General features: G+C 40.7%; 2 protein-coding genes across 7 annotated transcripts in view; both read left to right on the forward strand.

Moving 5' to 3' along the window:
• ERLIN1 (ER lipid raft associated 1) overlaps positions 1–13,383 on the forward strand; it is a 44,772-nt gene extending 31,389 nt beyond the window's left edge. For 2 of the 6 annotated variants that reach the window (XM_059900901.1, XM_059900902.1), the window contains exons 10-14: positions 149–238; positions 1,123–1,202; positions 2,629–2,663; positions 8,909–9,099; positions 13,295–13,383. In XM_059900901.1, coding sequence (XP_059756884.1) covers positions 149–238; positions 1,123–1,202; positions 2,629–2,663; positions 8,909–9,099; positions 13,295–13,359 — 461 coding nt within the window. In that variant the 3' untranslated portion in view covers positions 13,360–13,383. Of the gene's footprint in view, positions 1–148; positions 239–1,122; positions 1,203–2,628; positions 4,926–5,772; positions 5,846–6,185; positions 8,156–8,908; positions 9,100–13,294 lie in introns of those variants that run through there. The other 4 variants (XR_009498083.1, XM_059900903.1, XM_059900905.1 and 1 more) reach the window with 4 other exon arrangements.
• Positions 13,384–13,397: 14 nt separating this feature from the next.
• The window catches only part of LOC132351093 (cytochrome P450 2C23-like), a 33,947-nt gene continuing 29,369 nt past the window's right edge, over positions 13,398–17,975 (forward strand). The window contains exons 1-2 of the mRNA XM_059900900.1: positions 13,398–13,577; positions 15,701–15,863. Of these exons, the coding sequence (XP_059756883.1) occupies positions 13,398–13,577; positions 15,701–15,863 (343 nt within the window). The remainder of the gene's footprint in view (positions 13,578–15,700; positions 15,864–17,975) is intronic.

Here is a 17,975-nt window from a genome sequence, read left to right on the forward strand (position 1 = left end):
GTTGTTTATAGTCTGAATAGATAAAACAATGAAACAATGAGCCCATAAAACCTTATATAATTAAGTGTTAGACTATGTGCTCATGTTTCTAAGTACCTCTGGAACTAGAGAAGTGTTTTTGAAGGTCTTGTTTTGTATATAATTATAGAAGCAGAGAAGATTGCACAAGTGGCAAAAATTCGGTTTCAGCAGAAGGTGATGGAGAAAGAAACTGAAAAGCGCATTTCTGAAATTGAAGGTACCTCAAGGAGAAAAGAGGCTCTGACCATCCTGAACTGCTTCTCTGTCTCAGGGACTGGGTCTGGGTTATGGTGGGTGGTCTGGAGGAAGTAGCTGGCCTGATATTCTAGACAAATTTTTTTTAAATTGCCATTGCGTATCTAGCTCTTTTGTTTGTGACTATGGGAAACTCAGCCTTTCATTTTCCATCCTTAAGTTGGGGCTTATTTGTTCTCAGGCAAAGTAATCAGTTTTAAAGAATATACAAGATAAGAAACCCCACCACCAGTTTCTTTTCTACCTGTCAACCAAAAAAATAACCAAACAATTAGCTGGGGAAAAAAGAAGCCCCAATTTTCGTAGAGGCTCCCAAACTCTTGATTACACATAGTGGGATGTCGATGTTCTTAGCTCACAGTCTTGAAGACCAAATATTCAACCTCTTTTGCTTATATAATGATGCTTCCTATCATTCTACATTAACTGATTCTGAATCAGATTTGAAGGGGATGGAGACAGTGCGGTAAATAGAGCATAGCTCTCATGTCTGGACTTAATTATTAATACTTAAAGCCTAGAGCCTGGGTGGGGTGTGAGGCTTTGGGTGATGAGGGGTGGAGGAAAGAAGGAGCAACTTAAGGTGGAAAATGAAGTGGGTTCAGACGAGCTGAGAGTTAACTTGACATTGACAAGAGTATTCCCCTTTGAGAAGGAGTTGTCTGGGGACTGGGATTTGAAAACTGCTAATGTTGTTTTATGCCTTTAAAGTAAAGTGAATGATTGGAATATCAAGCAGTGGATAAAGGGGCTTCTACTTAAGGTAGAGTCTGAACTCTTACCCAACTGAGGAAATGGATTGCAACTTTGCTCTGTTTTAAACACCCTGACTGTTTTGCTTATTAGATGCTGCGTTCCTGGCCCGAGAGAAGGCGAAAGCAGATGCTGAGTATTATGCCGCACACAAATATGCCACTTCAAACAAGGTGACTGGCTCTCTGTGTCACTCTCCTAGTAATACAGGTTAAGTTTTTGCTTTCCCCTGTGGGGGTTCTAACACGATGGAGGCGATTTTATCCAGTGTCAAGGAAGCGTAGTTACCATCACACCCTCTAGAATCGGCCAGTCACTTGGAAAGACATATGTTGCACATTCTATGGGTAGAGAACTTTGTATAGTTCTTTATAAAAGTGGGGAGCTAGGACAAAGGCAAGCAGATATATAAACCCAGGTCAAATGCCATAAATTCATCCATTTGTACTGCTGTATAAGGGCTCAATAATCAGGAAAGTTAAAGGTCTTCTCCTGAAATGACAAGAGTGACAGGAGAGGAGTAAAGTTCACTTAAAATTGCTTCCCAGATCAGGTAGACCTTTTGGGTAGATGCTAAGCTTGTTTAGAGCAGAGTTTCTCATCAGACATTCTTAGCATGTTGGGGTGAGATACTTTTTCATTGTTGCAGACTATCTCATGCATTCTGGCCCTTGCCTGCTAAACTGTCAGTAGTGCTCACCAATTATTTTAACAGTCCACACCCCCCACCACACACACACATTTCTGAATGCCCCCAGTTGAGTACTGCTTGTTTTTTGGATTTAAAAAATACTCTAGTCATGAGGAATTTCATATGTGGTAATTTGAGAAAGGAAGTTGGGTGATGTGTGAGTGAACAATTTTTGTATAGGGACTGGGGTAAGTTTAGGTCTAGAGAGTACAGACCTAGTTAGTAGGAATTATTTAATTAAAAGTCAGCTAGAACCCCTAGTAGTCTGAGAAGGGAAGGACATAGGGAAGGATATGACCTAGTTTTATAAGGTTATTAATTATACAGTAGAGTGGAACAGAGGAAAAGTTGAGAAGGAGGTTGCTAAGGTATATGATGCAATCTGAAAGGTTAAAGTCAAGATTTAAGGTATAGACAGGGCTTAAACTTTTTCCATTTAGGAAGGAACAACATAATCTATATTCAGAAGAAGTCTGAAGATTTGGTAGGTTGTCAGAACGAGAGTTGTCAGTACTTTGAAATCCAGTGTAAATTTAGAAATAAACTTAACATATTGGAGGACACAACTCTATAGAAACAGAACGGAATTTGGTCAAGATGAAGGCAAGATGAGAAATTTCAGTTTCCAAACCAGTGATCCAAATCTGTCATGGGGAAAGCTGCCCAGGCACAAGTGACTTTGTCATTGAGGTGAGCCTTATGCTGAAAGGGGAAGTAGTTTTATGCCATTCTGAAAAACGCTGTCAATGTGATAGCCACACTTCAAAGTGAGAGAGGGTCATTGGTAGCAATTCACAGTTGAGGAATGATATTCAGGAGAACAATAGGGAAAATCTGTGTAAGGAAAGAGAGTAGTGACTATTGCACCAAAGTGTTCTGATGCCTTTGCTCTTGTTTGCCTCTCACAGCACAAATTGACCCCGGAATATCTGGAGCTCAAAAGGTACCAGGCCATTGCTTCTAACAGTAAGATCTACTTTGGCAGCAACATCCCTAGCATGTTCGTGGACTCCTCTTGTGCTTTGAAATATTCAGAGGTTAGGACTGGAAGAAAAAACTCTCTCCCCTCTAAGGAGGCTCTTGAGCCCTCTGGGGAGAGCCCCATCCAAAACAAGGAGAGCACAGGTTGATGCAACAGGTGGAAATGTTCTCCCATATCAAGATATGGCCCAAGGGGTTAAGTGGGAATGATGGTTATACGACTCTTCAGATTTACAGAGAACTCATGCTCCGTCTGTTCCGCCTTTCCTGTGGTAGTCCTGGTTTATCAGCTGATTGCAGGATAGAGCCAGCTGTCTGGCACCCAGATGGTCTTTTCAGGTGCAGTTTTATCAAATATCCTGTGTGTGTTCCTTTCTAAACTGGTACTCATGAATGAGGGGAAGTCTGATGCTAACATACTGCCTGCACTGGAATGTTAAACACTAAATATTTAACAAGCTGTGTTTTTCTTAGCTGAGATTTATTGGATAATGTTTACATTGGTCCCTGGGGAAATGTGTGCTCAGTCATTCAAGAGATAGGAGGTCAGAGAGAAGGCGGCCAGGATGTGGTAAGTGTAAAGAAGACTGATTATGCCAGGACCCAGGCTTTCTCTTTGGGGTGCAGTCCCAGCATTCATCCATGTGATTAGCATCTAGTCCGCTGAAGTTCCCCAGGAAATGATCTTCCACTTGAGCAACTATTTACTTGATACGATTTGCACCTTTTTGTTTTCCTAGAGTCAAGATGGTGGCCTGCTGGGACATGCACCTTGCCACCCAATCAGAGATTCTTCATAGAGATTCCTAATCATTAGTTTATTGCATTAGTAGGCTCAGAGATAGAGCTTAGTTTGAAGTTTTGGGTGAGATGAAACCTTTGCTTTGAACCAAAGCTCTGGGGGCCGTGCATACCCCTCCATTGGGTGATGGCTGTCTATGTCACTGCCCAGGCCATGTGTGACTAAGGTGCCTGGTTTTTAGGCTCAGACAACTCCTTCTATGTCACCTCTCAGCTCTGGCCAAGAGTGGAACAGGACTTTAACCAGAAATAGAAGCAGCATCCAGTTCCTAGCTGTTCACTGCACAGTATTGTATCATAACTGCAGGAAGTTTTTATTTTTAAAACTGGATTTGGGGTACATTCATTTGCCCCGGTACCTCTGCCTAAAGGTCAGATCCTGGGGCTGCCATGGTTACTGGCCCACGGGTTCTCCTTCTCAACACTGATCAGGAGCCCACCGGGTGGATCAAGGGAGTAACCTAGAAAGCACCCTTGGTCATCTTTGTCTCCTTCCCTCCTGGCCCTGAGATGCTGAAATCTAAGTTGTTCCGCAGCTTTCACCTCAACTAGGAGATCAGGATTATTCCACTGACTTCCTAGGCAGCCAGTGGATTTAAACTTACATGAGAGGATGACAGAGTTAGCCTGTGGCTATGGGAGATCTGTTTCATCTGGACGTTTTTTTAATCTTACGATTAACTTTCTTGAATCAGTGTGCCCTGTAGTTAGGCCTGAGTTTACACAGTTTAAGACACCATTTGTGTACACTGTGTTCAAGCCAGACAGAAAAGTCATAGGACCACTTCCAGAAACCTTTAAGCGAACTGTCAGTCTCATGACAGCTTCTGGGTTGTGCCAGACACTTAATACAGGAAAGGAGTCCCAGATTTGAGGTCTTTTCCTGGGGCCTTATCCTATAAAGGCATTTGTAATATGGAAAGAATAATTTTTTTGTTTTTGCTCATTTAATTATATACATTCTCTTTATGAATGAATTTTGTGTTCTCTAGCCCTTTTTAAAAGATTTTTGGAACTATATAATAAACTCTTTACCTGTCATATATTGTTGCTGCATATAAATAATGATTGTTGTGGGAAATCTGGATCATTGACCTTTGTGCTTTCATTCCTAGAGATGTTTCCTATTCCCATGAGCTAAAAACTGTTGCCCCAAAGTGATGAATATGGGTTTTCTTACAAACCACAGGCTCTGGTGGCAGAGTTGAGGAACAGGGAAGTAGCACTGTGAAGTTCTCAAGAAAGGACTTCTGCTTAAACTCTCCATGGAATGTGCTTCTCTGTGCTCACTGGGGCTCAAAGTCTGCCCCACCCCCCGTGCCCCCCTTCAGGGATGTTCCTTTTGGTAATCTTGAAGTCTAAATTTATATGTGAAATGCTACCTTTTTTAAAAAAGAAACTAAATAAAATTATTTTACTATCAGTGATTTGTGTTTTTCCCATATGTCTCCTTTCTCTGTTGCTTAACCTGCTCCTCAGGCTGTCCTGCCCATTTCAGCTCGGGGGCCAGTTTATTTACTAGTTTAACTTAACTATAGACGCTCTCCTTACACTCTTCCCAGGAGCCTCGTGTAAGAATTTTGAAAGCAGGGTTTCCATTCTTTCCTGACTCACGGAATTTAACAAGGGGTGTTTTGATTCCTTGTGGGATGCAGCCAGCAGCAGAGGAGGGAAGAGGGAGGATGGAGCATCGTGCCCTCGGAGACTGCCTGAGAGCTGAAATACTTACACTGAGGAGGGGAGGGGACATTATCCTGAGGTGGAGAAAAGACAAACTGTATAAATTATAACTGGCAATGGTATGATATAATTAACCTCACTAATTCAGATGTTAACCCAGGAGCCAGGGTTGGACCTGCTCTGCCCAAGCTCTCAACATTCCCTCCTGGGGACAATTTCACAGTGCTGTTGGGACATCAGGGCTTGATAATTGGGAGTTCTGGGGAAAGCAACCCTTTTACTCGGGTTCCTGTGGGATCCAACCCCATAGTATCCTACATCTGTGGCTACAAACCAGGGAAATTTAATTCAAACTATCCTGTAGGCTTTTGGTACGTCTTAAAATGAAGTGATTTAGAATTAAGTGATTTCTGCCTCTTGCTGTGGGGAAGGAATTTTGTGAATTAGACGTTGTGGCTTCTGATTGCTTTAGGATTAAGTCCCAAGTGTGTACACACTGACCTCTCCAGCCCAGGTCCTTGAATGTGCCTTCTCTCTGTCCCTTTGCATGTATTATTCCATCCACCTGGCCTACTTTTTCTCCCTTATAGCTCCAACTTTGCTTTGCTAACTCCTAAAGAGTCTTCACTTCTTCAGAGAGGTCTTCCGGAACTGCTTGCTCAGGTCAGCACCCCACGTTTCCCTGTTTGTAACACTCCACACGCCTCACGTTACCTGCTTAATGTCTGTTCTCACAAATGTTTAGCTCCCTGGGGGGCAGGGACTGTGACCATGCTCTTCCCTGGGATGGTATCTGTTGCTCATGCCTTGGCACTGTGCCTGGCCCATATGAGTTGGTCAGTTATGTTGTGTGAAAGAACAAAAGGATGAATGTGAAAGGCAGGTAAGTGAGTAGTGGGGAAAAAAGGACATAGAAGTTAGGCTAGAGTGTCCACGTCAGGGCTTAGTGTGTAACCATGGGAAATTACCTAATATCTCTGAACTTGTTTACATATTCTTACAGAGCTCTTCAGTGGGTTCGGCAAGATCTGTTTATGCACCTGGAATAGTGATTTGCACGTGGTGTTTGTTGGGGTGCATTAGTTCACCCAGCCTATTGGAGTCGATATATGTTTCTGTCTCTGAGTAGCCTGTAAGTTCCTTTGATGAACAGAGAGCACAGTGCCTGATACATACAAGTGCATCAGAAAACACACATTGAACTATGTCTTCAGCAGCCGTGACCTAAGCTAGCTGGATTTTAAACCTCAACCGCAGCCCTCCAGGAACATCTCAACAAGCTGGGCCAGCTTCTCAGCTATCCTCTGGTCTCTTGTCTTTGTGTAAGCATTTTAAACTAATTTACTGTTAATTCATTGCTCACTCCCCCAAGTGTCCATTATTATATAACTCAGAATGACATTTTACTTGTTTTCCGTACCACGTTTCTTTGGAATTAGTGCCTTTCATGTTTTTCTCCTATTATCTCTTTGTATCCATTTTTCTACCTTCCATCTGCTACAGGCTGAATGTGTTCCCCTAAAAGTCATGTTGAAGCCCTAATGCTCCATGTGATGGTATTTGGAGGTGGGGCCTTTGATAGATATTGGGTTAGCCAAAAGGTTCGTTTGCTTTTTTCCCTAAGATGGCTCTAGTAGCGCTTAGTTGTCTTTAAATTCATTCGAAACAATTTTGTTAGATTGTATTGTGACAGCTGTCATATCAGCGTGCGTCGAAGAAAAGCATATCAAAATTGGTGAATTTTTGTGTAGCCATTTTAATATTGAAGATGGAAGAAAAAAAGCAACATTTTCGGCATATTATGCTTTATTTTTTCAAGAAAGGTAAAAACGCAACTGAAACGCATAAGAAGATTTGTGCAGTGTATGGAGAAGGTGCTGTGACTGATTGAACGTGTCAAAAGTGGTTTGCAAAGTTTCGTGTTGGAGATATCTTGCTGGACGATGCTCCACAGTCGGGTAGACCAGTTGAAGTTGATAGCGATCAAATCGAGACACTAATTGAGAACAATCAACATTAATACCACGTGTTGAAAATCATTTGCACCAGCTTGGTTATGTTAATCGCTTTGATGTTTGGGTTCCACATAGATTAAACGAAAAAAGCCTTCTTGACCGTATTTCCGCATGCGATTCTTGACTGAAACATAATGAAAACGTTCCTTTTTTTTTTGGCCACGTTGGGTCTTCGTTGCTGTATGCGGGCTTTTTCTCTAGTTGCGGTGAGCGGGGGCTACTCTTCGTTGCAGTGGCTTCTCTTGTTGTGGAGCACGGGCTGTAGGTGCAGGGCTTCAGTAGTTGTGGCTCGGGGGCTCTAGAGCACAGGCTCAGTAGTTGTGGCTCACTGAAAATGTTCCATTTTTAAAACAAATTGTGATGGGTGATGAAAAGTGGATACTGTACAATAATGTGGAAAGGAAGAGATTGTGGGGCAAGCGAAATGAACCACCTCCAAGCACCCCAAAGGCTGGTCTTCATCCAAAGAAGGTGATGTGTATATGGTGGGGTTGGAAGGGAGTCCTCTATTATGAGCTCCTTCTGGAAAACCAAACAATTAATTCCAACAAGTACTGCTCCCAAGTAGACCAACTGAAAGCAGCACTCCACGAAAAGCGTCTGGAGTTAGTCAACAGAAAACACATAATCTTCCATCAGGATAACACAAGACCACATGTTTCTTTGATGACCAGGCAAAAACTGTTTCAGCTTGGCTGGGAAGTTCTGATTCATCCGCTGTATTCACCAGACATTGCACCTTCAGATTTCCATTTATTTCAGTCTTTACAAAATTCTCTTAATGGAAAAAATTTCAGTTCCCTTGGAGACTGTAAAAGGCATCTGGAATAGTTCTTTGCTCAAAAAGATAAAAAATTTTGGGAAGATGGAATTATGAAGTTACCTGAAAAATGGCAGAAGGTAGTGGAACAAAATGGTGAATACGTTGTTCAATAAAGTTCTTGGTGAAAATGAAAAATGTGTCTTTTATTTTTACTTTAAAACAGAAGGAACTTTTTGGCCAACCCAATAATTAGGTTGTTAAGGTGGAGCCTTCATAAATAGAAGTAGTACCCTTATAAGAAGAGATGTCTCGCTGGGCCATATGAGGACACAGCAAGAAGGAGGCCATCTGCAAACCAGGAGGAGAGCTCTCACCAGACACCAAATCTGCTACCACTTTGGTCTTGGACTTCCCAGTATCCAAAACTGAGAAATGAATATTTGTTGTTTAAGCCACCCAGTTTATGGTATTTTGTTATAGCGGCCTGAGCAGACTAAGACACCAGCTATTTCAATTTTTTATCTTCAAGTATTTTAAAATCTTTCCTTTTCTTCCTATAAATATTTACTGGGTATCTAGTATGTGCTAGTTGCTGAGGCAACAAAAAAGACTTTTAGCCTTGTGGTGGAGGGGTTGCTGTTTGGGTGGTACGACAAATAAATAGGCAAGTATGATAGTGTGGTAAGTACCACAGCAGGCAGAACACTGGATGCAAGGAGTACAGGTGGGGGTCAAAACAGCCTGGTGGTTTCTAGGAGGCAATGTCAGATCTGAGCCACATTTTTAAGGATATACAGGAGGCAGCCAGGCAACTGAAGAGAATGATGGTAATGGTGGAATGCGTTCCAGGCAATAGGAGCACCAGATGCTATTTTAAAATGCAATTCACTGGGTCCCCATGCCTCAACAGTGCCCTGCAGGCAATTAACATGTTGTTTTTCACTGCAGGGTTCCTCCCATACTATGGACGCTGCAGTCATTCTGCAGATGTTTTCAACTCAGATATGCACAAGAATTAATATCCCGAGGGACAACCCTCAACCAATGGAAGAGAGGAGCACAAATGGTCAGAGTGGAGGTAACCCCTAAAACCTTCTCAGTGGAGACAGCAGCCCTCCTGACACAACAGGAGAAACAATGTGAGCATCAAATTAAATACAATTCGAGTGTTCAAGTGCCTGGTATGTGCCAGGAAACCTAAAATGTGTTAAGTATTGGACCAACAATGAACAAAACAATAGTGAATAAGACATGTAGTCTTTGTTTTCTTAGAATCAACAGTCTCATGGGAAGGTAGACCTTAATCAAAGAATTCCAACTATGATGAGGCTATACAAATGGGAAGAATGTACTACTGGTAGTGTAAAAAAAGAGAAGGGGGAGATAAAGAACGAGAAGGTATGCTAGCCAGTTAAAGATCAGGGAATAACAAAAATTTTACAAAAAAAAATTTTTTTAATGAGCAAAGGATCTCAATAGACATTTCTTCAGGGAAGATATACAAATGGCCAATAAGAACATGAAAGATGTTTAACATCATTAGTCATTAGGGAAATGCCAATCAGAACCACGATAAGATAGGACTTTATACCCACTAGAATGGCAATAACAAAAAAGACAGACAATAACAATTGTTGGCAAGGATGGGGAGAAATGGGAATCCTCATACACTGCTAGTAGGAATGTAAAATGGTACAGCTACTTTGGAATATGTTTTGACAGTTCCTCAAAATGTTAAGCAAAGAGTTACCGTAAGACCCAGCAATTCTGCTTCTAGGTATCTACCCAGAAGAATTAAAACATGTCCACACAAAGTGAACTGTATACTTTAAAAGGGTGAATTGTATGTGAATTATATCTCAATAAAGCTGTTACTTTAAAAAATGAAAGCTCACATGTGGAGCCTTATAATGTGAAGACCTCAGTTCAAGAACCTTCCAGGAATGGACCAAAGTTTAGTACAGGTGTAACATTATTAGTGAGAATAGGAGCACCAAAAAATGAGACTGGTGAGGTAGGTGTCAAGAGGGGAAGAGGATCATTGTGGGCCTTCTGAGTCTTGTTACATACCAGTGATTTTTCCAAAGGTTAGAAATAAACCTTTCAAGCAAAACATTTCAGAATTTAAAATTTAAAGCACAATACCATTTATATTAGCACCCCAAACTATGAAATAGGTATAAATCTAACAAAATATGTATCTACAGGATCTATATGAGGAAAACTACAAAACTTTGATGAAAGAAATCAATGAAGAACTAAATAGATGGAGAGATAGTCCACGTTCATGGATAGGAACACTCAGTATTGTCAGGGTGTTACTTCTTCCTAAGTTGATCTATAGATTCAATGCAATCCCAAATCAAATCCCAACAAGTTATTTTATGAATACTGACATACTGATTCTAAAGTATATACGGAGAGGTAAAATACTCAGAATAGCTAGTGTAATAGTGAAGTATGAAGTTGAGGCCATGACCTAACTTCAAGACTTATTATAAAACTACAGTGATCAAAACAGTGTGGTACTGGCAAAAGAAGAGACAAGTAGATCAGTGGGACAGAAAAGAGTCTAGAAATAGACCCACATAAATATAGTCAACCAATCTTTGACAAAGGAACAAAGGCAGTACAATGGAGAAAAGACAGTCTTTTCAACAAATGGTGCTGGAACAACTGGACATACACATGCAAATATACCACTCTGGTTCAGGACTTTGAGGGAGTATATGGGAGCTCTGTATCTTCTGCTCAATTTTGCTGTGAACCTAAAACTGCTCTAGTAACATAAAGCCTTAGTAATAAAAGGAAAAGTCTATTAAAAACCAAAAATTAAAAAAAAAAACCCTTTCAAGATTTTTAAGCAGGGAAATTGATTAGGTAATTTTAAAACTTCCCTTTTCCAACATGTTTACCAGTCCACTCTGTTTATTCACTTGCTTTCAATGTCCAAAACATTAAAGTTCTAACTTTTCAAGCATTTCAAAGTCAATAATTTACCTCATTGTGGAATGTCTGCAAACAAATGCTTGCAAACAACTGAGGGTAAGCATCAGTGGACACTGGTTTCACAGAAAGTGCCGGAAGGAATACAGCAATGTATTAATATATGAAGTCCCTAAGTTACCTATGCCTGGGTTCTTCATGCACAAACCCATCATCGGCTATGGCTGCATCCCAGCCTAGTGGCCCCACAGCTAAAGGATATATGAATGCAGGCCAATAAGGTTGGTTAATGGAAGCAAATAGTCTGCTGTGGGAAAATACAGAGAAATACATGGCTCTGAAATTAGTGAAAAATAGTAAAGTTGAAACAATGAAGAATTTTAGTGCTAAATAGATTTTTTAATGTTTTCTGTAATAGTAGGAAACAACAGTAGACTTTTTTTTTAGATTTTGAAAAAGATTTATTTTAACAAATTCCCCATAAGATAATGTCTAGATTCTGAGACATTACTATTAATAGTAAGATTTATCTCGGGACTTCCCTTGTGGCACAGTGGTTAAGAATCCGCCTGCCAATGCAGGGGACACGGGTTCGAACCTGGTCCGGGAAGATCCCACATGCCGCAGAGCAACTAAGCCCATGTGCCACAACTGAGCCTGCGTGCCTAGAGTCCATGCTCTGAAACAAGGGAAGCCACCGCAATGAGAAGCCCGTGCACCACAACGAAGAGTAGCCCCCGCTCACCACAACTAGAGAAAGCCCGCGTGCAGCAACGAGGACCCAACGCAGCCAAAAATAAATAAATAAATAAAAATATAAAAAGAAAAAAGAATGACCTTTAAAAAAAAAAAGTAAGATTTATCTCAAAGAATAAATAAAAGCATTAATTACCTTAAATGCAAATACAAGTGAGAGAACGTTTTCAAATACCAACTAAGTAATCGGGTTTTTTTCTTTATTGTGGTAAAATATACATAAAATGTACCATTTTAGCCATTTTTAAATGTACAGGTCAGTAATATTAAGTACAATCACAATTTTGTGCAGTCATCACCATTATCCATTTCTAGAACTCTTTTTTTAATGAGGTAATAACAAAAATTCTCGCACAAGGAAGGCATCAGATTGTTTCACTGTGGCATTTTATCAAACTTTTCAGGAAAAATAATACTAATCTTTTAATTAAAAATTTAAAAACTTTTATTAAAAAGAAAAAAATGGAGCACTTGCCTACGTATTTTATCTGGCTGTCATAAACCTGATATTAAAACCAAACACATTACAGAGAACAAAATTTCAAACCAACATTCCTCATGTACATGGGTACAAAAATCCCTAACAAAGTAATGGCAAATCAAATCCAGCAAAATAGAAAAGTTTTATTACATCATGAGAAAGAAGAGGTGTTCATCCTAGGAATATAAGGTTAGTTTAACACTTAAAAATCAATCATTGTAGATTGCAATTAAAAAAATTTTTTGTTAGCCTTTTTTTTTTTACATAAATTTATTTATTTTTTTGCTGCGTTGGTTCTTCATTGCTACGTGCAGGCTTTCTCTAGCTGTGGTCAGGGGGTGGGGGGCTACTCTTGGTTGCGGTGCGCAGGCTTCTCACTGTGGTGGCTTCTCTTGTTGCGGAGCGCAGGCTCTAGGCGCGCGGGCTTCAGTAGTTGTGGCTCACGGGCTCAGTTGCTCCACGGCATGTGGGATCTTCCCAGACCAGGGATTGAACCCGTGTCCCCTGAATTGGCAGGTGGATTCTTAACCACTGAGCCACGAGGGAAGCCCTTTTTGTTAGCTTTACAAAAATTATTTATTGAAGTATAATTGCTGTACAATATTATTTAAGTTACAGATGTACAATATAGTGATTCACAAATTTTAAAGGTTAGGGACTTACCTGGTGGTCCAGTGGTTAAGACTTTGCCTTCCACTGCCGGGGGTGCGGGTTCGAACCCTGGTCAGGGAGCTAAGATCCCATATGCCTTGTGGCCAAAAAACCAAAACATAAAACAGAAGCAATATTGTAACAAATTCAATAAAGACTTTAGAACTGGTCCACATCCAAAAAAAAAATCTTTAGAAAAATTTCTTAAAAGTTATACTCTTTATAGTTATTGTAAAATATTGGCTATATTCCCCATGTTATACAATATATCCTTGTAGTTTATTTTATACCTAATAGTTTGTACCTCTTAATCCCGCAGCTTTATAGTTAATGAATTATTAGTGCTAAAAGGAAATAGTACATGTAATGGAGAGGCTTAAAAAATCAAAAGTTGCAGATTTTGTGAACAAGAGGTAGGAAAGATATGAATCCTCCCTGATCTCAAGCTTCAGGAAGGTAAATACGGCCAAAACCAATTCCAGGTTGTTTTTTTTCCCTAGTCCAAGAACTCAGACCAGCCTTTGGCTGGCAGGTCGTACCCCGGGTGTGTACAAGACTTTGCTAACAAGCAATCCAGACAGTTACCAACATCGAGTAGCTGAGATGGCACTGCTGGAAATCACTACTCTTGCTCTTGTGATTTGTGTCACTTGCCTGGTTTTCCTTTTTGTGTGGAAGAAAAGTCACAAAGCGGGAAGGCTTCCCCCTGGCCCAACTCCCCTTCCCATCATTGGGAATCTGATGCAACTAAACCTCAAGGACGTCCCTGCATCTCTCTCCAAGGTAAGGGGGTTTCATTAGAGTCTGGTCATCTCCAGGTAAGGGGGGGTCATCTTCAGGTTATCTTCATGTCATCTTCAAGCTTTCTTAGTTTTAACTCACCACTAGGACACTTTGGGGTGTCTATTTCTGTATTACAAGACAGATATCTTTTTTTTTTTCTGGATTGGATCACTTTAGAGCAGGTAGTGAGGTGTGTTGACCTGACCTGAGATACGGGTTGAATTCTAGTGAATGGGAAAATTCTGAAGTCAGAACATACTTTGACTGAAAGGCTTCCAGTCCCCTCTGCGTGTAACACTTAACCAAAAGGCAAGCCAAGCAAATGTAATAAATGTCCTTTTATATTATTATTACTATTTTATACTAATCTGTGGGATACTTTGTGATCCTCCTTCTAAAGAGTGATCCCCACATCTTGCTCTGACACAGCCCAGCTCTGCTACCCTGACTGACATTCACTCCTGTGGAAATATTCTTTGGGAAAAAGTATTATCTCAATGAGTTCATTGTGCAAGCATATATTCTCCAGAACAACCCTAATTACTGTCCTCTGATGGATGAATAAAGAAAATATGATGCACACACAGGAGTATTATTTATCCTTAAAAAAGAAGGAAATCCTGCCATTTACAACAACATGGATGAACCTGGAGGATATTATCCTAAGTTATATAAGCCAGACACAGAAGGACAAATACTGTATGCACTCAAAATGTGGACTCTAAAAGAGTCAAACTTGTAGGGAGCAGAATGGTGGTGGCCAGGGGCTAGGGAAGGGGGAAAATAGGGTGATGTTGCTCAATTTTGCTGTAAAGAGGAAAGTCATGTTGCCATAGCTGGAAAGGACTAGAATCCAGTGCACAAGTTGGAGAATTGGGCCTTTTTTAGGAGCATGGAGAGTCATTTATATTAACAGAAAACTATGTACATGGGCACAGATTCAGGTAAACAAGTAGATGCTATGGTAGAAGCATATGGACATTCTCTTCTGGTTATTTCTATTATCTCTGTGAAATAGGGAGCAAAGTCATCAGCTGAGGGTGAGGTTGGGAGAGGAGGACCTGGCATTTTGTGCCCCAAAATATAGAGAGACACTCATTCAAAGGGAACAAAGGAAGTAAGTTTCATTTTCCTGGGACAGAGAAAAGAGGCACAAAATGGCAAAATTCTCTACCATTTAAGTTTAAAAAAAAAAGGCAAAAAGAAAAAAAGGTGTCAAGTTTTTCTTCTTAGAAATAATCATCATAAATAAAAAATGGAGGATTATAATATACAAATGGATTTTTTAACAAATGGATTTTTTTTTTTTAGTTTTTGGCCGCTCCGTGCAGTTTGCAGGAGGATCTTAGTTCCTCAACCAGCACTCGAACCCGCGTCCTTGACAGTGAAAGCACGGAGTCCTAAGCACTGGGCCACCAGGGAATTCCCTAACGGATTTTTAAACATAATTTTATTTTTCAACAATTTAATTTAGAACTTGAACATGTTTCTGCACCATTGTACATCCTCAAGTAATTTCAAATGGCTGCTTTGAATTTAACTGCACGGTTGTAAAATACATTTGAAAACACCCCTAGCTGTCAGATGTTGTAGCACTCTATTTTCCCTCTTGGCACAATGCTATCATAAATATATAGATTTCATCCTTTTTAATACCTGTGTAGTGAGCTCTCCTTCTGGCCCTTATCCTGGCTGCTTCCTTCTCATCTTTAGTTTTACCTTAAATGTTACCTCCTCATAGATTCCTCATCTATTTTATTGTTTTCCCATTATCATCCAACATAGTACATTCTTTATCACTTTCATAGAATTATGCTCAGTTTCTATTGCAAATGTAGTTTGTTCGGCTATTTACTGCCTGTTAACTTCCACTAGACTCTAAGTTCCATGAGGGTTCCTGGCACAGTGTCTGACACAATATATGTGCTTAGTAAATATTTGCTCAATTGTTGCATGTATAGATGAAGGAAAGAATGAATCCATGACTGTACCGCAGGTTAAATTCCTGAAAGGAAATTAATGGAGCAAAGTCTAAGCCATGTGAATCATTACTTAATTTCCACTGAAGCCTCCAATGGAGAGATTTCACAATAGCCCTTACAACCACTTGCATCTCTTTCCAGCTGGCCAAAGAGTATGGCCCCGTTTACACTCTGTACCTTGGATCCCAGATCACTGTGGTCTTACATGGATATGAGGCGGTGAAGGAAGCTCTAATTGATCAAGGTGATGAATTCCTTTGCAGAGGACGTATTCCAATTATTGACGATACCCAGAGAGGATATGGTATGTTTCAAAATAAAAGTTAATTCTCTTTAGCAAAAAAGTCTGATTAACCTAATGAGTGTCTGTTCTGCAACAAGCTACAAACTAGATGCTGCAATACTGCACTGCAATTCTGATACTAACTACCCAGAGTTAGTGCAGACTCCATAGGTTAAGGGCATCATTCCCAAGAAGACTGCCCTCACTTCTGATGTCAGCCACAAGTTCAGGAATCTCCAGGTTACCCACACTTCTGACCAACTGGCTAAAAATTCAGGGATTCCGTGACCACCTCAGGTTCAGTAATTTGCTAGAATGACTCACAGAACTCAGGAAGGTGCCATACTTACAATTACAGTTTTATTTATATGAAAGATAAAAATGGAGAGACACATAGGGCAAGGTTTGGGAGGGCCCGAATGCAGAGCTTCTGTATTCTCTTCCAAGGAAGCAGAATGCATTACCCATTTGATGCATTGATGTGTTCACCAACCAGGAATCTCACCAGAGCTTGGTGTCCAGATTTTTTAATTGGAACTTTATTACCTGGGCACGATTGATTGAGTCATTGGCCAAGTGATAGAACTCAGTCTCTAACTCCTTCTATTCCTTGAAAGTCAGGAGGTCAGGCTGATATCACTTGGCTGAAAGCTCCAATTCTCTAAATACAAAGTTGGTCTTTCTGGCATGGCCAGCCCCACCTTGTAACTGTCTAGGGATCCACCATGAGTCACCTCGTTATCATAAACTCAAGTGTGATCCTAGAGACTCAGCATGAATAACAAAGACACTTCTGTGTTAGAAGTGGGCATATCCAAGGGTTTAGAAGCTCTCTCCCAGGAACCAGGGACAAAGACCAGACAAATTCTTTTATTATTCAACAGATGCTCTGATAACTATTGAGATAAACATCAAAAACAGACTTCAAGTTCCCTTTAAGGTAAATCTGCAAATATGATTGTGATAAAAAACAATCTGGGAACATTTTGAAAAAAAAAGTTGTCACCCAGAGGTCTAAGGGTTTAGGGAGCTGGAGAAGCCACGCTTGGGGTTTCATTTCACAGGGTACAAAGGCTGCAGTGGCATAGTGGCAGCAACAATAAACAGATGACTAGGTATAGAAATTACTGTGTTTTCAATGTCAGCCTGGTTTGGGGATGGCAGCGGGGGTGGGGGGGCGTGGGGGGGTTGGGGGGCGGTGGTGAGGGAGCCAGGAGATGGTGGTAGGATCAGAGCGGTAACACACAGGGAGCTACAATGGTCTTAGTCAAGCTCAACTTCTTCAGTGGGACAATAGGCTCACAGATAATTATTTTATTTTTATGTTTCGAAACTTAGACATATGTTACATATATTCCTTCATATGTATGAAGTATTACACACACAAAAACCTAGGACAGCCTGAAAGTCTCCTCCAATCCACTTCAAATTGTAAAATTGCAAGCCCCAAAGAAATAGAAACAATTCTTTTCAAAGCATATTTATGAATAATTAATTAAATATTATGCAGTGTACTAAGTGATAAAAGAGAAGCAATTTTTGATCTCTCACATAAGATCAGGATGCATTTGCTCACCTAAGAAGCAACCAAACCTTCCCGGTACTTCTTCCCTTTTTTCTAAACACGTTGATTACATTGTCTGTGTGTGAGCTTTAAAATCAACTTTTTTTTTTCTTTTGGCTGCGTTGGGTCTTCGTTGCTGCACGTGGGCTTTCTCTAGTTGCAGTGTGCGGAGGCTACTCTTCGTTGCACTGCGCGGGCTTCTCACTGCGGTGGCTTCTCTTGTTGCAGAGCACGGGCTCTAGACGCGCGGGCTTCAGTAGTTCTGGCACATGGGCTCAGTAGTTGTGGCTCACGGGCTTAGTTGCTCCGCGCCATGTGGGATCTTCCCGGACCAGGGCTCGAACCCGTGTCCCCTGTGTTGGCAGGCGGATTCTTAACCACTGCACCACCAGGGAAGCCCTAAAATTAACTTTTGATTGGAGTGGGAAGCTTCTGGGTTGGATTGAGCTCAAGAGGGAAAAAATTATTGCTCAAAAAATTGCCGTTTTCACAACTCTGAGAAAATTGGTTTTCAAACTTCCTATAAAATCCTTGTTACTGCTCCTTACTTGCCTGTAATGGGAACAGAT

This window comes from Balaenoptera ricei, chromosome 16 (genome assembly GCF_028023285.1).
Source record: "Balaenoptera ricei isolate mBalRic1 chromosome 16, mBalRic1.hap2, whole genome shotgun sequence".
Taxonomy (NCBI): domain Eukaryota; kingdom Metazoa; phylum Chordata; class Mammalia; order Artiodactyla; family Balaenopteridae; genus Balaenoptera; species Balaenoptera ricei.